The following is a 27,350-nucleotide window of genomic DNA, read 5'->3' on the forward strand; positions in this document are numbered from 1 at the left end:
TTCTTGGCCCGACCACTGGAATCAACTTTGTGTCAGTCTCTGGAACTCACCTGCCTTTGTGTTCTCTCCACTGCTCCTGAAGGAGGCTGCATGCCTCTGAAAGCCCATATGTTCCTGGCAGTGAAGTTCGGAACACTTCCTATCAGTGGACCCAATAGGAAGGTCCCTAGAAGAGACAAAGTCTTCTTAGAAAGGGCAAGGAATTTTGATGGGATGCAGCTTCTCCAGGATCTGGGAGGAACCTGGCCTGGATGGGGACCTATACAAGACTGAGCCCCTTGACATCATCGTGCAGCACACTGAAAGGGGGCTGTCACCTCCGCATCTCTGGCCTTCCCCTTCCCAGAGGAAAGGTCTCACTGACTTATGCTTCTCTTGGGGGGACTACTTATCATGAAGATGATGACAATAATATTATCCAACTCTCATCATTTGAGGGACCTCTATGTACCAGATGTTAAACTAGGAACGTGGATTATTTCCAAGCCCTTGTAGGAAACTGTGAAGGCAGTTAACACTAACCCCATTTTCCATTTGTGGCAACTGAGGCTCAGATGTCACAAGGCTCCTGGGCAGCATAACAAGATAGGTGGTCCTGCTTTTGATCACAATAAACAGTTTTCTTTTCCTAGATACAAAAATTCAATTATCTGAATAGAAACAGAAAGAAAATGACCCTGTAGTATCTGTATTTTAATAGCTTGGGCTGTAGTCTCATTCAGGTAAGCAGACTATAGTGTCAATCAATCAACAAATCAATGACTCAGAACTTACTGGACATGCATTATATACCCAGATCTTTGCTGGGTGCCTGGGACACAAAAGAAACAGCTATTTGTTTAGCCTGAGGGATACTGAGAATGTAGTTAGCTGCTAATAGGAGTGCAGTCAAACTCAGAGAAAATAACTATTCCTGTGATTTTGTTTTTCTAAGAAAAGTAAAGAGGTAAATCTGTCTCCAAGGCATGCATACACACACACAATTCTGGTGTGTGTGTGTGTGTGTGTGTGTTAGTCGGGTCTGACTGTTCACGACCCCATGGACCATAGCCCACCAGGCTCCTCTGCCTATGGGATTCCCCAGCCAAGAAGAGTAGAGTGGGTTGCCATTCCCTTCTCCAGGGGATCTTCCCAACTCAGGGACAGAACCCTGATCTCCTGCATTACAGGCAGATTCTTTACCATCTGAGCCACCAGGGAAATATATATAATTATATATGTAAGGCATACTTCAGAGTGAGTACTTTGCATCTGAACATAATCCCATGATAATGAAGAGCAGACAAGAAATCAGCCTCATCTGGCTTCCTCTGGTCCTCAGTGTCTCCCTGACAGATCCAAGCTCACAGGTAGAGACACAGTGCAAGTCTGAGCTCCCAAGTTCACCCAGCACAAGGAGAAAACTCAGTGCTGTTTCTCACCCATATGCTCATCGCAGTAGGATGCCTTGAGTGCTGTGCAATGTCAGCCTCCTCTCTCACTACTCCGTGTGAACTAGGATGGCTGGAGCCACAGCTACTACCTGCAAAACCGTATCCCCCAGCACCATAGCAGAGCTTCACATCTAGAGAGGCTCAAGTATGTCTACCAGCTGAACGAAGCGGGGAAACTAGCATATGCCTTCTATACACACAGCCAGAACTATTCCCTGGCAAGATGAAGTTCATGGTATATCTATCTATATCTACCTATCTATCCATCTATATTTGTTGGTTTAAATTGGCCTTGACAAGTCAACTTAAGTTTGGTGAAATATTTAAAGAAACAAAATACAACAAAATCAAAAGTAGCCAGTGTTTCACCTTCCAGGATTCTAAAATTATTCTAAATATTTAAAAAATATCTATCTTGATTTTTTTCCCATTTATTTGTTTTGGAAACGATGCTAAACCCTAAACTCAATTACACTGCATTATTTCTTTAAAACTAACAGGGAAAAAAGACATTAGTCCACTTCATATCGTTTGAGCAAACTATAGGATCAGACAGAAATTTAGAGAAAGAGGGGTTCTCTGGAAGAAAATGAAATAAATATAGGCAAAAAAAATCATCTTTATTTTTTAACCTATTTCTCTAATATATATCTAAACAAATATTAATTATCTTTCCTAAAGAAAATTTTCAGTACTTATATGACATGGAAACATCTAGAGAAGAGGTAGCAAGTGTTGGTTTTTAAAATGCATCCTGCAGAGACAGCGGTAAAATTTGGTGCTTTTGGTGCCGTAGGGAAAAACTAAAGGCAATATTAGCTATTCAGGGAATAAAACAACAAACAAAAATGTAATAAACCTCTCTTGAGAGCCCAGGGTTGCTTTGTGAACCACTGCTCACATTTCCTGTTTTCAAAATTACATTTGTTTCTTTTTTAATACACCCACCACAAATTTCACCTCATACGAAATGCATTCTGTCAAGACTAGAAATAATAACCATGTGGTGACATTTTGGTAGCAAAAATGATGACCTCAAAAGGTCACGTCAACCCCATCCTGACTGATGACAGCCACAGCCAGTCTGCTTAATGAGCGCTTGGGACACAGTGTGGATTTTTGTGTCTTTACAACTAAATATCACATTTCTAGCAACTGAAGAGACCTTTCTTTAGAAAAAATAACCCTAATGTTATCTCGATTATCACCAAGAGAAAGACGCTATAAACCTATGTTAGGGAACAAAAATACATTCTGTCTGATGTTATTTGCTTAAGTAGAAGGGAGAACTTGGGGAAGAACTGACTTCATCCAAGTATGTTCATTCTCAACACATGAAAAGGATCCACTTTTGAAAAGCATTAGGCAAACTCAATGCTGTGAGCTGCCCTCTCTTACTATTATGTTTCAGTTCATTTTAAGGGTGGAGAAATCAACTGCTTGAAGTCTACTTCACAAGGAATCTAAATTTCTGTTCTTTAAAGTTCAAATGAAGTTTAGGAGACAAGTATTTTCAGAATGAAGAATTCTTTCAAGTATCTCTTCAGTCAACATGAACGAAACCAGGTTTAGTCATGGTTGATGCTTGTACCATGCAACTTGTTAAGTATTTTTAACACTACCCTTGATTTCAAAGATCACCAATCTTCTATAAATCTTTATAAATGTAGTATGTATAATAAAGTAGGTACTTGATAATTGATACCTACTCAGATTGTTCACTGGACAACCAATAAACTTAGAATTTGAGGAAACAAAAATCCATGGGGTCGCAAGAGTCCATGGGGTCACAACAGTCCTTGGGGTCGCAAGAGTTGGACACGACTCAGCAACTAAACCACCACCACTCAGTTCCTTGGTCGTGTTTGACTCTTTGCAACCCCATGGACTGTAGCCTGCCAGGCTGCTTTGTCCATGGGATTTTCTGGGTAAGAATACTGGAATGGTTTGCCATTTCCTACTCCAGGGGATCTTCCTGACCCAGGGATTAAACCCGTGTCTCTTGAGGCTCCTGCATTAGCAGGCTGATTCCTTACCACTGAGTCACCTGGGAAGCCTTCCTTTGTTACTTAAATCACGCTAATTAGGTGCAGAGATCACAATCTGACACCAAATGAAAAAGTTCAATCTGCACTGAGTTACTAAGATCACCTGTGAATCTGGGGATGCGAGTTGAGAAAACTCTCCAGTGGAGCATGGTGTCTTAGCACTTCCCAGTCTACTGTCTGTGCAAGCAGCCCTCCTAGGAGGGACTCAGGCTAGCAGAAAGAGAACATTTCTTGTTCTCAGGATTTGGCCTAACTCTGTAGCTCTACATGGAAAATATGACCATTTTTCTTGAGTCATTCTTAATTTATATTTGCATCACTATCTTGCCCTATTATTTATTTTTCTACTCTATTAATAAATGATAAATTAGACAGATGACCTGCCTTTTCATGGCAAAATAACAGAAGGCACCAACAGCAAAAATATAACTTTCATTCCTCTAGTTATCTCATCTAGGCAATGTTATTTTGGAAAGTGGGATTTTGGTTCTCCTCTCCGTACAGATTACGTGAAGGCTGTAGTATTTACTAAATGGTACTCCGATTAAATGGAGAAGGAAATGGCAGCCCACTCCAGTATTCTTGCCTGGAGAATCCCAGAGACAGAGGAGCCTGGTGGGCTGCCGTCTATGGGGTCACACAGAGTCGGACACAACTGAACCGACTTAGCAGCAGCAGCAATACTCTGATTAAATTCTTGGGAGATGCTTTAACTGAATTTCATAAATAAACTCTTTTTACTCTCCATGGGTATTTTGGATTATATTTTCTTTGGTATTGTTCTACACTTCCAAGTGTGTTAAATGATTCAATTCAGTATGGTGCATATAGACCCCATTCCACTTTAGGATGTGGTGTGGTACACAGCTGCAGCGAGCAAGGTGAGAGGTTTCCAGGCAGACAGATGAGTCTCCACCTCTGCAGAACACAGATCCTTAAGCTCCCTCATTATGACAGCCAGCACCAGACTTGATTTTGAGCAACCAGTTGTACACATAGGAATCCTTGTAGATTCAATGATTTTTAATGTGGGATTTCAGTCCCTCATGGGGCCTAAACCAACCCACAAGACTAATACTGTAAGAAATCAATATGGAGACATAAACAACAAAGTGATTACCCTTCTGCTTATCATCTGCAGGTTGGTCCCTAATGGAAGGTCCACCATTAGCCATCACAGGTGGGGCAAGCACTAACAAGTCTGGTTATTTGTGAGTTATTACCATCTATTTACCATGAATGGGAGAGTAGCAGAAAGATTCAAGGTACCCTTGATTGAGAACCAAGCCTGTGGCAACATGACAGTGTTAGATCAGGTCTCTGGATATCTTCCTTTTAAAAAAAAAAAATAAGAGAATGAACTTTCACTGTCAAAAGAATAAAGGCCATTTGAACTTGGGAAGCTGTGACAGATGTGGAAGTGATGTGGCCCAAGTGAAACAGGAATGAGAAGGGAGAAATGGGACGAGATGAGCACAGCAGTGGTGGGGAGGTGGGCGGAGGGTGGGAGGGAGGTAGCGCTCACCGCTGCCCCCTCCTCTGGCTCCTCAGCCCGGGTGTCCAGTCCAAGGTCCAGCCCAGTGGCAGGTGGAACAGCAGCAGTGGGCTCCTCGGCTTTCGGCTCTGTGGGTGGAGCCTGTTCAGATTCAGCCTTTGATGGTTTGTTTCATGGGTTAGAAGAAAAAGATTCAACATGTGAACAGATAACGTTATGGAATACTGGACAATTAACGATTTTCTTCAGCACCCAATAGGTAATTAGCTTCATTAAATGTGTGCTGGGAAAAAAAAATCCAGATTAGGCATGATGGTTCTTTACAGAACTGAAATAGTCTAGGAATAAACATACTAAGTTTCACAATACCATCACTGTGATATCCTTTGAAGTTGGGCAAAGACTTACCATTTTGGTGACTCGTTGTACTTGCTTTCAACATTCTGAGTATTCGCTTCTTGGGACATTGATACAGTACTCTGCACTATGGAGCAGAGACAGAGAGATCCTAGGCACTCCCTCCTTTGGAAATTGGAAGGAGTAAGGAAGAATTCAAGGAGAACACAGTTCCGGGAACTGCCCGCTCTGTTGATGGGCACTGCAGCCAAAAACTGAGGGGTCATCCCAATGATTCAAAATGCATTAATGCATATGAATGATCACTATGGAATGACTGTGCCACTGCCCGGCTAGGAGGAACAGACTCAGCCACCTGGCAAGGAGCCACCACAATTATAGATACCTTGCCCTTGTACATTGCTGTTCAGTCCCTATATTTCACTTCTCCTTTCAACAAAATCCTTAGTCATCAGTCATTTTCACATGATAAACTAATCCTTTAAGGAAATACTGAGCAGTATTCTCTTTGATATCAATCAGATTCTTGTGCAGGCCAGACTGAAGTCTTTTCTTCCTACTAGGACCTCTACCCACAGACACCCTCCTGATTCCAATTACATGCTGAACAAAGCCTCTGGAATCTCTTAGCTCCAGACTTTTTCAGTTTTAAAGTTAGCAAGATTAAATAATAACTAGCGATGAAAAACAGCACAGCCAAACAATGCATGTTGCCATGGCTACTGAAACTATTTCCTCTCTTTTGATTCATAGATTAACATACAGATGGCCATTGGAAGGTATGCTAAGATCTTTTTCTGTCAGGGTGTTTAAACCATAAGAAAGTTTAAAAATGTTTTTCTAGAAGAGTAAGGAGTCTCCAATAAATATTACCTTTGGAGGAATCAGAAATTTCTGTCAAATATTTGCCGTAAGAAATCAAAAGCCATCTCTCTCCCATGTGTAGACTGAAATAGGTGCACAGGATAGGTTCCATAGGGAAGTGATGGAGAAGTGGTGCTGAGATAATAGAAAATAATGAATAGCCTGTGGTTGGATAAATATGCAAACTGTTTCTCTTATGCTGCCATCAAATCCTCCATTGCAACCCATTTCAAGGTCACATCACTCCTTTCTTGAAAGGGCATAATAAAAATAAAAGGATACTTAGGCAGATAAATGCACAGAGATCTGGTATTTTTCTCGGCTTTTATAACCTTTAAAGGGTGGTGTGACACAGGTCTAAGAAAGAATGAGATAAAATTCACTCTAATCTACTCTCAGGAGTTCTTTATGGGAAAAGATTTCACTTGTATTGTTCAAAAGGAATTATCTTCATAACAGAACAAATTTTCATTGCAACTAAGAAATACTATAAGCTCTCACAGTATGATCTAATCATTTTGGAAGTCAAGGTGACTTGCTATGAGAGGATATCAAATGACCTACACAACAAGGATAGGAAGGGTAATTTGACAAAGACAAAGAAACCCATGGGCAGATGGCTGCCCCACTGTGAGCTGAGTCTGCAATGGGGGATGAGGAGTCAAGGAAGTTTCAAAACATCTATCAGATAAATTTATCTGTTTACATTAAGATTTTTTAAAAAATCCAAAACCAAACACAAAGATAACCTAAAATGAAAAAATATTTGCATCAGTCTGGGTTTCTTGGAAGCCTGAGAAATTTTGAAGTTTCATACACGGTAAGAATAGGCAGAGGTGTTTTCATGAAAAAGTCCAAAGGTTTGCTTGTTAAAGTCAGACAATAACTCAATGGAAGCAAAGTATAAAGAGGAGGAATTGGTTATATTCCACAAGTCACAATATTTTCCTCTAATAATCACACCAGATATTATAATATATCATTATAAACTTAAATTCCAGGGGAACAAATAGAATTCACTGAATGATAAGTAAGGCTGAAACATGACAGCATGACTACACAAAACAGGCTGCTCAAATTTGGAAACTGAAGTCACTTATCTAATCCTTCCAGGATAATGTAAAATTGAAAATATTTTGTCAAGATAGAAGGAAAAGTAAAGGTAACAGCATCTTGTGGAAAGATCTTAAAGTAGACCATTAGGAATTGTGCCATTTCAAGCACTTTTTTTTTTTTTTTCTATAAGAAGCTTCCCCTGGCAAACATTTCAAATGGGTTGATACCATGCTGTACCCATCTGGGGGTCACTGGTGTTCACTGGTGTAGCCATCATTATACATTCAGAGGAGAGGTATTCTCTGTATATATTAGTGGCAGCAGGATGCTATGATGATTTAACTCTGAAGACTCAGAAACGGAATTCTTGCTTTAGAACAAAACAAGTAGTGTTGCTAGAGGACACATTTTCTAGCATCCTCTGTGATAAGCTGGAAAGCAGGCAATGCAGGGTAAGAAGAGATGGTTTGGGAGAGTGGAGTTAAGGGTCTAGACACATTTCAATATGCTAACTGCCTTCTCTAAACTCAAGACAACTACTCTAATAAGAACTTCAAAGGGCCATGGAGGCAATCCTGAGTCCAGAGTAGGGTTTGCAGATTCAACAGGGTTTAAACTTGTTCTCAACGGATATCTCGTGGAGCCACAAGATGAAGACTAGGGAGATGTGCAGCTGACTACCAACTTCAGCCTCTGCTTTGCTCAGATCAGTCAATGAACCCATGTTCAGACATTGTTCTGCTTCTGGGAAGATGCTATACAATTGCAACTCAGTGGGTGAGATTCACTGTGATCTCCTAGTTCTTCACAGTGCAGAGCCAACACTAGCAGCATCTGCAATGCTGGGCATGACACAGCTAAGCTCCTCAATGGAAAGACGGTACAAGAAATCTGCTTCAGAAAACACAGATAAAGAGAAGGGCACACAGGGAAGCTCCTAGAACCAGCTATGTGTGTAGGGGTGGTAGGGAGATGTTCAGAGAAACTTAAAAACCACTGGATTCTGTGCCAGGAATTTGCAATTGTAATAGGTGTGAATTTACTGATGACCCATTGCCTTTTTTACAGCAGTATTTCTCCATTTTTTAACTCATTCACAATTGATAATTAAAAATCTCATCCTCCAGTGTCAGTATAACCCCCACTCCATCACCCAGACTGAAAACCACTAATGATCATGAAACATAAGTCTCTCTGGCTCCATTATTAACACCAATATAATATGAAGTTTAAACATTTAACTCTTCATTTGCAGGCATCACAGACTCCAGCTTTTACTTGGTTACCCAAAAGGCAAAAATACACCCATCTATGGACAGAGTGTTAGAGAAACACTTGTCTTTGAAAAACGGCCAATTAACCTTCCAGAGCTGGAGAAGGAAATGGCAATCCACTCCAGTACTATTGCCTGGAAAATCCCATGGACAGAGGAGCTTGGTAGGCTACAGTCCATGGGGTCGCAGAGAGTTAGACATGACTGAGCAACTTCACTTTCACTTTCAACCTTCCAGAGCAGAAATTCTTTCTTAGAAGTAAAATCATCTAAAAGGAAAAATTCATTCTACTTAAATACAATCCTGAGTTTCCAAAGTGAAAGCCAGAAGCTGGGATAATCCTTTTCCCACAGGAAAAGCAGTACACTACAAATAACCTTCCTGAACTAATCCTCAAAGAGCCTAAATCCTAGATAGTGTAGTGCTGACAAGCTCTCTGTGACATCACTCATGGTCTCTTCATTCAGCCTTAGTAGTAAGCTGCTACTACATATGTTTCCTATGATAACCAATCTTGCAAGAATCTCCTCTAACACCCAGAGTAACCTTTCTGCTTCCTACTCACTCGCAAGCTAAGCTTTTCTCTTTATCTCATTTGGCAGCAAAGTAGGCATCACATCTTTACCATGTAGTACTTCTTTCTACAGGTCACAAAATGAAGGGAGGAGATGAGAGATGAAGTAGCTCAGGTTCAAGAAAAAGCAAGGATCTATTCTCAAGCATGAATTCTTGAGGCAATTTCGTTGTCAGTCCTGTAGCATAAGCTATAGTTACACAGAAACATCCATGTTCTTGAATAATTAGACTTCATGTTCCCTCAAAGCCTATAATAAAGACACTTTGATTTTTGCCAGGATCACTGTGCCTTCATAAATAGAAGCAACCACATTCAAAGTCACATGATTTTTCAGGAGCTTTCCTTCCTATTTTCTAGAAAAGAGGGAGCTACAGAAACCACACTCTGAATATTCAAGCTCTAAATTTCCTACAGTGATCAACCTTGGAACATTTGGTGGTAATGAAAAATTTTCCCAAAACACAAACCAAAATCAACTCACCATGTTGAACATACTCTGGTCTGCCTGCATTGTGAACAATGAAGTATCCTGGAGTTGAAATGTGGGGACAGAGTAGAAGATTCCAAATTATTAGGGTTTCAGTTAGTTTCCCAAAACAGCAACAACAAAGATATCATTTAAATCAGTTTCTATGAATTACGTCAACAAATACATTATAAAGATTCATTTGTCTCGTTTAGTGTAAATCAAAAGCAAAAAATGCAAATATAATTTCTGACAGTAGTTATTTTAAATTTAAATCTGAGCTAGCAGAATTCAATAATATGATGAGAGGCATTCAACAAAGGGCAGAGCTTTCAAAGCATTATTGGTCTGCAGCTTCTCTCCAGGACATCAACAAAGAATTAGAATTTAGTGGATCTAAGCTATAAATTTAAGCATTTTAAATGTTGGATTCTTAATCTTATTGTTTCATCAAAGTGTGACATCTATGAATTAATTAGGAGCCATAATTTTAAAATTGTATGAAATATATTCATTTGGGATATGGATTATAAAAAAATCAAGTTGGAGACAAGCTAAGGGAACAGTGATCTCAGGGAGAACCTTCATTCCCATTATACGGGTAACCTGGCTTACACCCTCCAGACAAGAAACCAGAAGAGTCTTTCCTGGGTAATCTAACCAGTTCAAAGGAAATAAACATCCCTAAATAATCAGATATCAATGGTTCTCTAAAAGAAAAGATGAGCCAGTGACATTTGGTCAAAGACGGAGGATTGAACACAGGCAATTACCTCTGTTGCCTCCAGTATCCAAACTAGATAACAAGAAGAAAATTAATTTTTAAAGGCATAAACCCATGAGGGTAAAAAGAATAGAAAGAAAAACAACTGCAACAAAATTTTGAAATTAAAAAGCAAACAAATGAACAGTAACTTGGAGGATCCAAAATGTCTGCACTGTAAGTTGATGTAGGAATGCCAAAAACAACCCAATTTATTACTCAAATCCCAATGAATCAACAAAATAGATGGACCTAGAGAGTGTAATACAGAGTGAAGTAAGTCAGAAAGAGAAAATCAAATACTATATATTAACACATAAATGTGGAATCTAGAAAAATGGTACAGATGATCTTATTTACAAAACCAAAATAGAGACAGATATAGAAAACAAATGTGTGGATACCGAAGCGAGAAAGAGAGGGGTTCAGATGAACAGGGAGATTGTGGTTGACATATATACACTATTGATACTATGTATAAAACAGAAGGAGTATATTGTCACCCTGCTTATTTAAGGTACATGCGGAGTACATTGCGCAAAATGCCAGGCTGGATGAAGCACAGCTGGAATCAAGACTGCCGGGAGAAATATCAATAACCTCAGATATGCAGATGACACCTCCCTTATGGCAGAAAGCAAAGAACTAAAGAGCCTCGTGATGAAAGTGAAAGAGGAGAGTGAAAAACCTGGCTTAAAACTCAACATTTAAAAAACTAAGATCATGGCATCCAGTCCCATCACTTCATGGCAAATAGAAGGGGAAACAGTGGAAACAGTGACTGACTTTATTTTTCTGGGCTCCAAAATCACTGCAGATGGTGACTGCAGCCATGAAATTAAAAGACGCTTACTCCTTGGAAGGAAAGTTATGACCAACCTAGACAGTATATTCAAAAGCAGAGACATTACTTTGTCAACAAAGGTCTGTCTAGTCAAGGCTATGGTTTTTCCAGTGGTCATGTATGGATGTGATATTTGGACTATAAAGAAAGCTGAGTGCTGAAGAATTGATTTTTTTTTTTTTTTTACTTTACAATACTGTATTTGTTTTGCCATACATTGATGCTTTTGAACTGTGGTGTTGGAGAAGACTCTTGAGAGTCCCTTGGACTGCAAGGAGATCCAACCAGTCCATCCTAAAGGAGATCAGTCCTGGGTGTTCATTGGAAGGACTGATGTTGAAGCTGAAACTCCAATACTTTGGCCACCTGATGTGAAGAGCTGACTCATTTGAAAAGACCCTGATGCTGGGAAAAACTGAGGGCAGGAGCAGAAGGAGACAACAGAGGATGAGATGGTTGGACAGCATCAGCAACTCAATGGACGTGGGTTTGGGTGGACTCCAGGAGTTGGTGACAGACAGGGAGGCCTGGCGTGCTGTGGTTTATGGGGTCACAAAGAGTCAGACACGACTGAGTGACTGAACTGAACTGAACTCTTTAAATGATGTTCATTTATAACTGATAAAAGTACAAACTTTAAAAATGAGACATGAATAACAGTTCTTAAAACCCAGTCATTTGAAAGAGTTCACTTCTATGGAAAGATTCATTATCATCTCTCTGTGTGTTTATGTGTATCTGTATTCAGGTGCAAGTGTGTGAGTGGGTTTTCTCTTTTTATAGATAACATGTGGTGAAGTTGTCAAACTTTTAAATGGAGAAATTCTGAAGGCTGAAATTCAAAACTGTTCATGTCGAACATAGATGCAAAAATCCTCAACAAAATTCTAGCAATCAGAATCCAACAACACATTAAAAAGATCATACACCATGACCAAGTGGGCTTTATCCCAGGGATGCAAGGATTCTTCAATATCCGCAAATCAATCAATGTAATTCACCACATTAACAAATTGAAAAATAAAAACCATATGATTATCTCAATAGATGCAGAGAAGGCCTTTGACAAAATTCAACATCCATTTATGATAAAAACTCTCCAGAAAGCAGGAATAGAAGGAACATACCTCAACATAATAAAAGCAATATATGACAAACCCACAGCAAACATTATCCTCAATGGTGAAAAATTGAAAGCATTTCCCCTAAAGTCAGGAACAAGACAAGGGTGTCCACTTTCACCGCTACTATTCAACATAGTTCTGGAAGTTTTGGCCACAGCAATCAGAGCAGAAAAAGAAATAAAAGGAATCCAAATTGGAAAAGAAGAAGTAAAACTCTCACTGTTTGCAGATGACATGATCCTCTACATGGAAAACCCTAAAGACTCCACCAGAAAATTACTAGAGCTCATCAATGAATATAGTAAAGTTGCAGGATATAAAATCAACACACAGAAATCCCTTGCATTCCTATACACAAATAATGAGAAAGTAGAAAAAGAAATTAAGGAAACAATTCCATTCACCATTGCAACGAAAAGAATAAAATACTTAGGAATATATCTACCTAAAGAAACTAAAGACCTATATATAGAAAACTATAAAACACTGATGAAAGAAATCAAAGAGGACACTAATAGATGGAGAAATATACCATGTTCATGGATCGGAAGAATCAATATAGTGAAAATGAGTATACTACCCAAAGCAATTTACAAATTTAATGCAATCCCTGTCAAGCTACCAGCCACATTTTTCACAGAACTAGAACAAATAATTTCAAGATTTGTATGGAAATACAAAAAACCTTGAATAGCCAAAGCAATCTTGAGAAAGAAGAATGGAACTGGAGGAATCAACTTGCCTGACTTCAGGCTCTACTACAAAGCCACAGTCATCAAGACAGTATGGTACTGGCACAAAGACAGACATATAGATCAATGGAACAAAATAGAAAGCCCAGAGATAAATCCACACACATATGGACACCTTATCTTTGACAAAGGAGGCAAGAATATACAATGGAGTAAAGACAATCTCTTTAACAAGTGGTGCTGGGAAAACTGGTCAACCACTTGTAAAAGAATGAAACTAGATCACTTTCTAACACCGTACACAAAAATAAACTCAAAATGGATTAAAGATCTAAATGTAAGATCAGAAACTATAAAACTCCTAGAGGAGAACATAGGCAAAACACTCTCAGACATAAATCACAGCAGGATCCTCTATGATCCACCTCCCAGAATTCTGGAAATAAAAGCAAAAATAAACAAATGAGATCTAATTAAAATTAAAAGCTTCTGTACAACAAAGGAAAATATAAGCAAGGTGAAAACACAGCCTTCTGAATGGGAGAAAATAATAGCAAATGAAACAACTGACAAACAACTAATCTCAAAAATATACAAGCAACTTGTGCAGCTCAATTCCAGAAAAATAAACGACCCAATCAAAAAATGGGCCAAAGAACTAAATAGACATTTCTCCAAAGAAGACATACGGATGGCTAACAAACACATGAAAAGATGCTCAACATCACTCATTATTAGAGAAATGCAAATCAAAACCACAATGAGGTACCACTTCACACCAGTCAGAATGGCTGCGATCCAAAAATCTGCAAGCAATAAATGCTGGAGAGGGTGTGGAGAAAAGGGAACCCTCCTACACTGTTGGTGGGAATGCAAACTAGTACAGCCACTATGGAGAACAGTGTGGAGATTCCTTAAAAAATTGCAAATAGAACTACCTTATGACCCAGCAATCCCACTTCTGGGCATACACACGGAGGAAACCAGAATTGAAAGAGACACATGTACCCCAATGTTCATCGCAGCACTGTTTATAATAGCCAGGACATGGAAACAACCTAGATGTCCATCAGCAGATGAATGGATAAGAAAGCTGTGGTACATATACACAATGGAGTATTACTCAGCCGTTAAAAAGAATTCATTTGAATCAGTTCTGATGAGATGGATGAAACTGGAGCCAATTATACAGAGTGAAATAAGCCAGAAAGAAAAACACCAATACAGTATACTAACACATATATATGGAATTTAGGAAGATGGCAATGACGACCCTGTATGCAAGACAGGAAAAAAGACACAGATGTGTATAACGGACTTTTGGACTCAGAGGGAGAGGGAGAGGGTGGGATGATTTGGGAGAATGGGAATTCTAACATGTATACTGTCATGTAAGAATTGAATCGCCAGTCCATGTCTGACGTAGGGTGCAGCTTGCTTGGGGCAGGTGCATGGGGATGACCCAGAGAGATGTTTTTGGGAGGGAGGTGGGAGGGGGGTTCATGTTTGGGAACGCATGTAAGAATTAAAGATTTTAAAATTTAAAAAAAAATTAAAAATTAAAAAAAAAAAAACTGTTCATGTCTAAGATCTGAAACAAAACACTCATCACAGCTAGGCAGATATTTGAAGAAGTTTTCAGAACTTATTCCATGACTTGATAGCCATGTGGTCTGCTTTTCATATGGGTTACACTGTCCATCTGTTGGGACACATACAGTGAATGGAACAGTCCATTGTGTGGCCCCTCTGTTACAGACTTCCAAGGAAAATGTTGGCTTATTGGCCAGAGCCAACCTGGTCAGTGGTTTGTGATCTTCCAATGGCTCCTTTCTGAAGAACCACTGAAAAAATAAGGTTCTGTGTAGTATGACTCTTAAATGAATCTTTAGAAGGAGGCTCCTAAAAATCACTTACATTGTCTAAAGAGCCATCTCGTTAGATCAAACCAATCCTATCTCTTCTTTTCCAAGAAGAGGTTGCTGAGCCTAGCAGATCTCTCAGATTAAGACAACTTCAAATTTCTAGTGGAGGAATCATCAGAATTCCATAGTATACCTTATTACCAATAGCCAATCAGTGTCATGGAGCACTTAGTATGTGCCAGGCTGCTGGACTGTCTCTGCACTGGCATCTCATTTAACCTTCACAACAGCCCTGCAACCTTACTACTATCACGATTTCCATTACTAAGTTCACAAGAAGTGGGGTCAAATTTTATATTGACATACTTAAACATTATGCTATTCCAGTGACCAGAGGTTCCATATTTCTTAAATTTGCAATGTTCTCAACTGATAACTTTTACTAGTAAGTCAATTTCTTACCTGGGTGAATCCATTAAATGAACCTCCAGAAGCCTAAACAGAAATGGAAATCAGAGTATGTTATTTTTTTCATTACTTCTGTAGGATTGGCAAATGTCTATTAGACAAGTGGGAAACTGAAGACCACCACAAATTTTAAAATAATACAAAAGGTGGCTGTGCATTCAAATGCTTAGGAAATGGAAGAGGCCATACTGTATCATTTTAAATAGGCTGACAAAAATGTTAGTTTTTATAATTAGTTTTATAATTATTAGTTTTATAATTAGTTTTATAATTATTGCTGGTATATGGCTAACCAAAGCCTACTTTCCTAATAATGAGAACATGATTCCATACAAGAGTCATGAGGGTTTAAATAGTTCTTTTTTTAGCCATCGATAGACTCTAGAAGCACATCCAGTATTTTTCTCTAAATACATCACTTTAATGAACAGCTATTATGAGATTTTACAGTTTCAATGGACCTTGGTAGAAACATTTCATGTGCTTTTATTGGGGTGTACCCACTTTAGGAACAGTAAATTAGTCTGTTTTTTCTATATATCTTAGTGCTTGAACAATAAAACTGAAAGTAGAAAGAATAAACACAATAAATGGGATGGTAAAATAGACTCTCATCAATTCCCAACATAATCATTCTGCTTTTTCTGTTGTCACTTTGGTTGTCTTTTTTCTCTGTTTTTTGTCAACCTATTTGTGTTTGGTTTGCACAGATTTCAAGAGGTATATGACAATCTGTCAAGGAGATGAGGGAGACCTTGGAGAAGACAGAGATGGATGATGAAGTAGGTGAGAAACATTAGGAAAAACAGCCTACAGAAGTCTTTGGCTAATCTATACTACATACTGGGGTAAGTACCTCTTCTTTATCAGCCTCTATTTCTTGGTACAACAGTCCATATCTCTGGTTAGCAATTTCATCTTCAGATAAATCTGAGTTGTTGGTGTCATTGTCTTGGGGACTAGCAGAACTCTCGGTGCTAGCATTCTGGGAGGCTCCCAGAACCAATGGTATAGCTATCTCTTGGCTTTCTTCCCAGCAGCTACCAACAACTTGTTTCCCACCTGCATCTGCTGGTAAATCCACCTCCAGCCCTTTCTTGCTTCCAACTGTATCTAAGCATCCCCTGCAATTATCTGAGCCTTCTATACCTCTGGTAGGCCAGTGGTTAATAGAATCAAGACAACTGGCAGACCCACTTGCTTGGCCATCTGGTATACCAGAGAATTCTACTGTTTCTATATTATTCCCTGCTGAATCCAAGCTTGGCTGCCGGATTTGACCTGGATCTGTTCCCCAAGCTCCCATTTTTGCAATTCTTGGCAAGTTAATGGTTTGGCTACAGTTCCCAGTCACTGTACTTTCAGGTCCCTCTATTAATGAATCCTCTGTCTTACACAAACACCAGTCTCTTCTGTTTGCATCAGTTCCCAGGGCAGAATTAAGATCTGTCCTAGACTGAGTTGCTGCTTCACGTGTTACTGATAAAACAATAGCCTGGTTTCCATCCCTGTCAGCTCCAAACGCATGTAACACAGCCTCACACTGAATCTCTTTAATATCTGTACTGCCCTGTGCTGAGTGATACATTATATTATGGTTAGGAGGGTCTATTAATTTTTTCTCTTTGTCTTTTTCAGCTAAGAACCATCCCTCTGGGCTGGCATCTTCAGGATTAGACACAGAGTCAGCCTGGGGAGGCAGATTCAAAACATCTGTGTGACTGGCACCTTTAGCTCCAGAACTCTCAATAATTTCACAATCACTTATTACTACCTGATTCCCTTCATCTAGCCCTTGGGCTCTGTCACTAAACTCATCTGCTTGACCTACATTTTTCATGTCTTTTTCTAAAATGTCAGTTTTCTCAAGACACTTTTCATCAGTCTTTATGCTTTCTTCACACCCAGCACTTAGATATTTCCTAGTTTCCGCTTCATTGATTTTTAAGGTCTCCTGGTCTTGCTTTCCTAGTGTCTTAAAAAGATCTACTACTCCATTTCCTCTACTTTCACATGTTCTCTCGTCAAATTCCTCTGTCCCTTCTAGGTCCTTGACACCAATAGTTCCAGCCTCTACCTTTTCATATGTCTCCACACCTGCCCAGATAGAATTTTCAGTCTTCTGGTTTCCTTCCTCTTCTTCTGACTTTTTAACATCTTCTTGACTTTCTTTGACCAGGCCACTAGTTTCCATGGCTGGTATCTCTGAGTCAGGTAAGTCACAAGGATGCTCCATCTCCATGCAAGCAGCCCCAGGCATGGGGTTTGGGGGCAGCTGTTCATCTCCACGTGGAGGGGCTGGCGCCAGGACATTTTCACCCTGTCCAGCTACAGTGTTCCAGTCAGCAGAAGGAAGCACTCTGGTGGACAATCCCAGGTCCTGTTCTGCTTCAGAGAGACATGCAGAGTCTTCCTGCGACCCATCTTGGGTAATTTTCTGGCTGACACTGTCTGTACTAGCATCGGGGCCCCAAACAATTACACCTAAATCAATCTGAGATCTTTGAATTTCTTCAGTCAACCCACTGTCTGGAGTTTCCTCCATGATCAGGTTACACAGGGAAAGACTTTTTGAAGAATCAGTCTTTAGAGTATGCAGAAGAGCAAAGGGAAAAAAAAAAAACATAAGATGAAATAGATCATGGTAAGATTTGATGAGAAACACAAAAGTCTTCAATAGAGTAGCACCAGTTAAATAAAGCTACAGAGTATGTAAATTAAATTGTGTAAGACTACATCTGTGACTAGCAATGCCATGAGAAATGAACACTTATTCCAAGATAATACACTATGTATACAATGTTTATTAAATATGAAAAAAATCCAGAATTTTCTGGATATTTACCTACCGGCTGTACCAGATCAGTGCTTGTCTGTATGAATAAAAAAATAATAATAAATAAGCATACGCATGATCATAAGGCAAGAAAAGAAAATTTCCTAGCACATTAAAATCTCACACTGACCAAAATCAACATACCATTGAAGACTTTGACTTTTATTGGTTTGAGATTAAGTTTTCAATGTGTTTTGCGATAGAAATGAGTCGTGTTTCACTATTGTGAAGACTACACAATTGAAACATGAAGCTAGCCCCTGTCACTTTCAAAAAACAAAAACACTTTATGGTTATAGAATCCCAATGTTCTGAACATCAGCCCTTTTTATGAATATCCAAGTAAAACCATCTCCCTATAAAAGATGTTTTCATGTAGAAATTTTTAAGCTCTTTTCTTGAGAGCCTTCCATGATGCTTCAATCTCCTGAGGAAGGGAAGGGAACAGTCATCTTTCTGTTTTAAGGGAAGAAAGGAGCAATGGCACTTCAGAAGACCAGACTCATGAATAGTTAGATCTACCCAACTTTCCTGTTGCTGTCTCATTAAAAGAGAAGAAAATATTAAACTCAATTTGAGCTCTTAAGACCACATGACCAAGGGCTCTTCTAAGACAGGGGAGAAAAGGGCCCAAACCCAAGAGAAATGGGGCTTCATATGGGTGCAGTTATTTTCTTAATTTCACAGATGTTGCCACCACCAAACTCTGTGCTTTAGTCTCAATTCTCAATTTTGGAAATGTTCACCCTTGCACATCAGATTAGCTGAATAAATAACATCAGCGGTAATAGAGACTTTGTACCAATACATGACAGATACTGAGCTAAATACTCTACAAATATTATCTCCTTTAATCCTCACACAACTCTCTGAGGTAGGTGTCATAACCCTTATTTTACAGATGAGAAAAAACTGAGGCTTCAAGAGTTTCAGAACTTGCTGAAAGTCATATTGTTACCATAACTGCAGTGTACTCACATCCAGGGATGTCTGGCTCTAAAGCTCAAATCCTCTGTGACTAAGCTTCAGTGAAAATAATAATGAAAAAAAATCGTTCCCTGGGGATTCCCCTGTTTGTCCAGTGGTTAAGACTCCTTGCTTCCACTGCAAGGGATTCAGGTTCAATCCCTGGTCTGGGAACTAGGATCTTATATGCCTCACAGCAAAAGAATTTTTTCAAAATTTTAATGATTCCCTGTGTGGAATAGCTTGTCATTTACATTTTCTTATCCATACTTTTCATGTATTCTATAAGCAGTAACAAATATGTACACCCTTCACTACAACATTTCCTCTGGCCACCGATAATCAAAGAAGATGCATGAAGGGGCACAACACTGAATTCTTGCTCACCCAGGATTCTGGTATTTACTCTTCCTCACCACTGCTTCTGGGTGCAGATAAATGCTTAGAAATCATCAAAAATATCTGGGTCTTCTTTCCATAATAGTTAAAATAAAATATAACAAGGTTCCCAATGTCTAGTCATCGAGATACATTAGAATAAGACACATTAAAAATCCAGCCATCCAGATACATTAAAATAAGAGTTTTCTTACCGTCCATAGGTCCCAGGGCAATGTCTGAAAGTAAACAACAACAAAAAAAATACCATCAGCAGATAAACCTCAAGCATGTAAAAAATATGGAGGTGATATAAGTTCTTGAAACAGAATCATAAACATTTCAGAAAAATTTAGTACAGCACTGTCCAATAGCATTTTCTTTGGTGACAAAATGTTCCATATCCATGCTGTCCAATATGGCAGCCACTTGTTATATGTGCTATTGGGAGTTGAAATGTGCAAGTGTAACAGAATCAAATTTTAAATTTTACATTCTTATATTTAACTTAGATTATTGAAAATATCCACATGTATCAATCTGTTTTTCACTCTGTGAGTGAAATCTATATCCAAAGCATGATGAATGGGATTACATTAATACACACACACACACACACACACACACACACACACAATCAAAGTGAAGTAAACAAGGTATCCTGATATTAGAGTTTATCACATCTTTGAGGAAATGCGGATTCTAGTCACTTCAAATGCTATTTCTTCTACCCAACCCCCCTATCAAATTAAAGAGGATGACCAGTTTGATGGTAAATCAGAAAAGCAGTTCTTCAATATGTTGAATCAGACAACACACAGCTCAATTAATTGGCCATCATGCAAATTAGTAGAGTGCCCCCTAAGACATGTGGCTGAATTACACTTATTCCTGGCATTTTAATTATGAAGCTTATTGATGCTGGGTTCAAAGGACTTCCACTGTGTGTAGACAGTGGAGGAGACCTCTCTTTCTTAATTCCTTTGTGACTGAGAATTACTGCTAAAGCCACATCCTTTTCTGTTCATGCCTTTGTGACTAGACTACATCCATGTTTGTTTTCTTGTTTTGAATCTCTAAATGTGAACGGAAAATTAGAGAGCCTGACACTTTCATCTGAAAAATACGACAGTTTCCAGATGGGATTACAGATGTCTGATTTGGGTTCTGTACTACAGAAGACAGGCCCTGTGGTTACAACTGAAACACGCCTCAAGTCGGTCTGGGCCTCCTCTAATGTCCCCCTACACTGCAGCTCTAGGCAGCCTGGTTGGTCTCTGGATTAGCACTCACTTGTAGAACAACAAGGCAACTGAAAGCCAGTTCCTGGTATACAGAGTCCTTCTGCACCTTACATGCATTTTCTGGTTTTCTAGATGGTTTATGTTTTCTTGCTTCACAGCCCTTTAAGAATCACAGCTTCTAAAAGCTTCTACTCATCTCTGCATAATGCAGAAAGCACAGGCATTTTCTCGGAAAGAAGGCAGCAATGTGAAATCATGTTTATCACTCCTTACGATCATGAAAGGACATGTTAACTCAAGTGGACGCTGCAGAGATCACAGGGTGAGGTGCTCCGTGAGCAGAAAGAACAGCAATTTAAAACACAGGATCAGGTGATGGGGAAGGGAGATCACACTGAATCAAGGAGAGAGAAGGCAGCATAATGTAACAGCTCGGTGCTTTTTGTCATCTCAGCCTAAGACTTTTCTTCTTCACCAAGGAGGAGCGAAGTGACTAGAGTTGGATCACAGGTCAACGCTGCAGTGAGGTGACTCAATTACGGCCACTATGAAGCCAGAGGGAAGAGCAGAGGGGCACATACAGCTTGCCCTGATGGCAGTAATGAATTTCTGCCAGAAACTAAGACCTCTGAATATTTAACCCAAGTCATTTTGTGTCGTTTAATTCTGAAAAATATCTCTTACTCTTAAATTCTGTGTTTCATGAATTCACTTAACCATGACTTGATACAAAAGAAGTTCCTCTCTTGAGTCAAACTTGCAGCCTGAAATGGTATGGCATCCCATCCCCTGATCATCACAGCACCCACTGTGGAAACTTTCCTCCTGCCACTAACATAGTGAATGTTGGAGAAGAAGGCAGAAGTCCCTTGAATTCTGCTGGCTGTCTACCCAATGAGAAAGCTCTGCCAAGGAGATATTCTGAATGATACGTACATTCACATTCTACCTTGCTTGATCAACAAGATAGAACCCTCAAACTTGCTGACCATGACCACATTAGCATTTCCCAAAGTGAGTTTTAGGGACCACACCCATGAATGCTAAGAATGTTTCACTGGAACACATTTCTCGGGTCAAACAAAATTCAGAAACTAATTTAAACAAATCTAAATAGTTTTGTTTTCTTAAGTGCAGGACTTTTTGGAGCCTTTAATGTTCTTGAAAGAAAAGCTATGACCAACCTAGACAGCATATTAAAAAGCAGAGACATTACTTTGCCGACAAAGGTCTGTCTAGTCAAAGCTATGGTTTTTCTAGTAGTCATGCATGGATGTGAGAGTTGGACTATAAAGAAAGCTGAGCACCGAAGAATTGATGCTTTTGAACTGTGGTATTGGAGAAGACTGTTGAGAGTCCCTTGGACTGCAAGGAGATGAAACCAGTCACTCCTAAAGGAAATCAGTCCTGAAAATTCACTGGAAGGACTGATGCTGTAGCTGAAACTCCAATACTTTGGCCACCTGATGTGAAGAACTGACTCACTGGAAAAGATCATGATACTGGGAAAGATTGAAGGCAGGAGGAGAAGGGGATGACAGAGGATGAAATGGTTGGATGGCATCACTGACTCGATGGACATGAGTTTGAGCAAGCTCCAGCACTTGGTGATGAACAGGGAGGCCTGGTGTGCTGCAGTCCATGGGGTTGCAAAGAGTCAGACACGACTGAGCAACTGAACTGAACTGAATATTCTAAGGCATGTCATGAATATCCTAAAAGGGAATTTTAATAAAATTCCTGAAACATTCATCTAAGAAACCCATTTTTTTTTTTTGCTAAATACTTTTCAGACCAGCATCTAATCTACTCAATCGCCTGCTTTATTGACATCTCAGATTTTTATTGTTTCAATATCACAACATGGAGGCTTGCATAAATCTGATCACATTCTGAACAAAGTATGGATTAGAGAGACACTTTATTTACTGGAGGTCACAGTTAGCTGTCTGTGTCCCAGTGATTTACCATAGGTATCAAGTGGGCCTTTAAGACCAAGAAGTTGAGCTGGGTCTCAATATCCAAGTTGAGTTTTGCACTACACTTTGATTAGTTAATCTGAAGTATATTCTAGCATCCTTGGATTTTCCCAGACTCAAATGTGAGGCCCCAACCACATCAAAAATACTGACATAAACAATTTCTGGGTAGCAAATATTTTGCGTTAACTTCCTTTCATTAGCATAGATGACTGTAAAGTAACTATATTCCAGAGAAATTACCCACAGGCCATTTCAGCACCCACTACAAGTATCCCTCTGGAACTTCCCTGGTGACTCAGACAGTAAAGCGTCTGCCTACAATGTGGGAGACCTGGGTTCGATCCCTGAGTTGGGAAGATCCTCTGGATGAGGAAATGACAACCCACTCCAGTATTCTTGCCTGGAAAGTCCCATGACGGAGGAGCCTAGTAGGCTACAATCCACGGGGTCACAAAGGGTCAGACATGACTGAGTGACTTCACTTCACTTTTACTTTACCAGTATCCCTCTGATAGACATCATGATCATAACAGCTACTGAAATGGGAACAATGTTGAGAGTGAGGAAGTTGTGAACACGGGTAAGCATGGATAAGCAAGGCAAACTCTGCATCAAGTTATCATCAAGATCATAGCAACATCAGAGGGTGGGACCAACTGAGCGCAGCACTGATATGTATACACTGCCATATGTAAAACAGACAGCCGGTGGGAAGCTACTGTATAGCACGGGGAGCTCAGGTTGGTGCTCTGTGATGACCTAGAGGGGTGGGATGTGGGATGGGCAGGGAGGGGAGGCTAAAGAGGAAGGGGCTTTATGTATATGTATAGTGATTCACACTGTTGCACAGCAGAAACTAACATAACTTTGTAAAGCAATTATATTCCAATTAAAATAAATAAAAACAAAGACCACATAGGCATCATTAGTATCAGCATCAAGTTCAGAACTATCAAGACTGAAGAAGATTCCTGTTTGGACAAAATCTCATGGTGATGGCCAAATGACTTAATTTGCAAAGTATGAGGAAAAACAGTAGAGAAAACAGTAAGAAGATTAAACCCCAAGCCAAGAGGAAGAGTCTTACTTAGGGAAGTCATAGAATGTATCATCCAAGCCTGGACACTTCTGAGTACAAATGTGGAACCATGGGTGACTCTGAGATGGATGACTCCTGCAAACTGGAATGTGTGTTATCCAGTTATCTGTGTGTTATCTGTGTGTTATCTGTGTGTTATCTGTGGGCAGAGAAAGCTAACAGTAGGGGAGGTTGAGAATAATTGACATCGATCAAGTCCTCTTTCTACCCTTCCCATTAAGATATGTTTGTCAGTTGAAAAGTAATAGTCATGTGAAAGGGAAAGGGATCAGAGAAATGCCTTACTAAGCTTTACTAAAGGTTATAAACTATGAGCCCCAACCATCAAAAAATCCACTTGATACCTGTGACATGGGTGAGTGGGTCACTCCAGCAGAACCTGCAGGGGTCACATCAGGCTTGAAAGGATCAAAGTCCAGATCCAACAAGGTCTCTTCTTTCTTCACCTCAGGGATTTCATTCTGTTGAAATAAAATAAAATATGCATGAGCTTGAATCTGATCAGATTTCATGATCTAATCCATGCATAATCCTCTAATTTTAGTTGATATTTCCAAAGCATGCTTTGATAATTTACCATTTAGTTGGCTCATCCATGGGGTCCCAGAGTTTTGTATGATGAGAGGGGAAATAGCCAACTCTAGCCAAGTGTAACCCAAGTTGCTCAGGTACATTGCCCAGGCTCCAATCCTTATTCTTTGTTTAGTTCCAAGTACAGGCAACAAATGGAATTTTTGCGAAATGTATCCTAAAGCCACCAAGATCCAAGGAATCTCCTCTGCCAGCGCATAAAACTCAAGTCAAAATTTACAGAGAACCAAGCAGATAAAATGAGCTAAGAGTTGGACCCATTCCAGTCATTTCACTGCTGTGATGCCCCCTGGGAAGCTAAGATTTAAAAAGGAAGGTGTCAATATCTATAGTGACCTCATCCCACCTGCCTCTCCCCCAACCCTGGATTCAGTTATCATATCCATTCTTCATCCATAATATGTTTGTCTCAACTGCATTCATGAGGGAATGAAAGAGAGAAAAACACATACCCCAGTATTCACTGAAAAATGAGCTCCTACACCAATAAACATTCTTAGATTAGAAATAAAGCAAGCCAAATAGAGAATGAAAGTCCTGCTATAATAATAGCAAAAAAATATATAATACTGAACACTAACATTAGTTCATTTATTATAGAAGGCACCTATGTTCACCACTATACCACCAATACACATTTATTGTGAGATCAGGATATAGCATGGGCTTGAAGTTGGTCTAACCCCGGCTTGGGTTACACAGGGATGGTCAGCCCTCATAAACTATGCCACAGCGGGAGAACTGAGGTCAGTTTCCACATAATTCAAGTTACATGTGTTTGTTATTTGATATAAGCCTTAATATAGACCATCTGTTGCCTAGAAATTGAAAGATAACAACAATGGATATAGTATTATACAAGCATAGAGATATATGGAGAAAAAAATTTAAGAAACATGAGTTGTTTCAATTAATGTTGATCATAGATATAAAACTTAAAAATTTAGCAATGTATGAAAACCTTAAGGGCATTACAGATAATACTTTTTTTTTTAGGGTATCCATATTCACTATAGGAGCAAATCTGCTTATACATCCTGCATATTGTCTTCAGTTATCTATTCAGTAGCATGGTTATTCTTCCAATATCCTTTTAAAATTAACAAGGATAATGTTCTTTTGGGATCCCTCTTTCTTTAATAATTACAACAACAAAACTGTCAATTGATTCCCTCAGCCCCTATTAAAAATTTGCAGGAGTTTTTTAAAATATAAATTTATTTCTTTTAATTGCAGGCTAATTACAATATTGTATTGGCTTTGCCATACATCAACATGAATCCGCCACGGGTGTACACATGGTCCCCATCCTGAACCCCCCTCCCTCCTCCTTCCCCGTACCATCCCTCTGGGTCATCCCAGTGCACCAGCCCCGAGCATCCTGTATCCTGCATCAAACCTGGACTGGCGATTCGTTTCATATATGATAGTATACATATTTCAATGCCATTCTCCCAAATCATCCCACCCTCTCCCTCTCCCACAGAGTCCAGGAAACTGTTCTATACATCTGCATCTCTTCTGCTGTCTCACATACAGGGTTATTGCTACCATCTTTCTAAATTCCATATATATGCGTTTGTATACTGTATTGGTGTTTTTCTTTCTGGTTTACTTCACTCTGTATAATCGGCTCCAGTTTTATCCACTTCATTAGAACTGATTCAAATGTATTCTTTTTAATGGCTGAGTAATACTCCATTGTGTATACGTACCACAGCTTTCTTATCCACTCATCTGCTGATGGACATCTAGGTTGCTTCCATGTCCTGGCTATTATAAACAGTACTGATTTTCATCAATTGTATATTGGTACAAATTATATATTTATGATTTTGCAAACAGACATTATACTTAAAATGCTCTAGGCACAGCTCTATGAACTTGATACATCTGAGCAATAACTCATGTTAATGCACTTTGTTGTCTTTAAAGAATTACTTTACTATCTTCCCCCAAAGCACATTTTATGGGCACTGCTGCTGCTGCTAAGTCACTTCCGTCGTGTCTGACTCTGTGGAACCCCATAGACAGCAGCCCACCAGGCTCCCCCATCCCTGGGATTCTCCAGGCAAGAACACTGGAGTGGGTTGCCATTTCCTTCTCCAATGCATGAAAGTGAAAAGTGAAGTCGCTCAGTTGTGTCTGACTCTTAGCAACCCCATGGACTGTAGCCCACCAGGCTCCTCCATCCGTGGGATTTTCCAGGCAAGAGTACTGGAGTGGGGTGCCATCGCTTTCTCCGATAGGAACTGCTAATCCTTAAAAAAAAATCAAGAGCCAGATGGCATCATTTTCCCACTCAGGGATGAGTAGAACGGGCTGTACCAGGTTTCCTACCATCCTTTGACTCCAGTGCTGTTTCAGGCTGCTGCAGAGACCCGCTTCCACATCTTAGGGACCCCTGATATCTGCAAGTTCTCCATAAAAATTGAGCCACACAAATATGTCCATCAGTGCCCGAGAAGACAAACAGATCCCCTTAAGGAAGCTAAAATGGGAATTTAGAGATCAAGGGTTAAAAAGAAAAAAGCAATAGACTAAATGGAGTTATGCATTGATTTGAAATAAATCTGGGTTTGCACCCCAACTTTGCTACTTGATATGTTTGCTGGGCCGTTAATTCAGCTTCTTTGAGCCTCCATTTCTTCATGCACAAAATGAGAGTAATAATATCTAGAAAGACTACCATGAACAATAAATACAACAAATGCACTAAACACAGTATTCTGAAAATATTCAAAATGGAAATGGAAGCCTGCTGTTGTAACTGCTATTAGTAACAATGTGGATCTGTGTAAAATGACTGTCATTAAATATCCACTATACCAGTTTCGCTGCCTTCAAAAGGTGTAACTGGCTACTTTGGGCTTGATATCTATTTGGTTTTGCTTCCTTCATCTTGAGAGTTATCCCTTAAGGCACTCA

At 39.5% G+C, this 27,350-nt stretch overlaps 1 protein-coding gene across 1 annotated transcript in view; it reads right to left on the bottom strand.

The window, feature by feature from the left end:
• The window catches only part of AMPH (amphiphysin), a 213,542-nt gene that overhangs the window by 21,758 nt on the left and 164,434 nt on the right, over positions 1–27,350 (bottom strand). The window contains exons 12-17 of the mRNA XM_018046989.1: positions 24,176–24,292; positions 19,722–19,745; positions 18,176–18,199; positions 15,321–15,353; positions 9,586–9,633; positions 5,007–5,132 (exon numbers count right to left, since the gene is read on the bottom strand). Coding sequence (XP_017902478.1) covers positions 5,007–5,132; positions 9,586–9,633; positions 15,321–15,353; positions 18,176–18,199; positions 19,722–19,745; positions 24,176–24,292 — 372 coding nt within the window. The remainder of the gene's footprint in view (positions 1–5,006; positions 5,133–9,585; positions 9,634–15,320; positions 15,354–18,175; positions 18,200–19,721; positions 19,746–24,175; positions 24,293–27,350) is intronic.

This window comes from Capra hircus, chromosome 4 (assembly GCF_001704415.2).
Source record: "Capra hircus breed San Clemente chromosome 4, ASM170441v1, whole genome shotgun sequence".
Classification (NCBI taxonomy): domain Eukaryota; kingdom Metazoa; phylum Chordata; class Mammalia; order Artiodactyla; family Bovidae; genus Capra; species Capra hircus.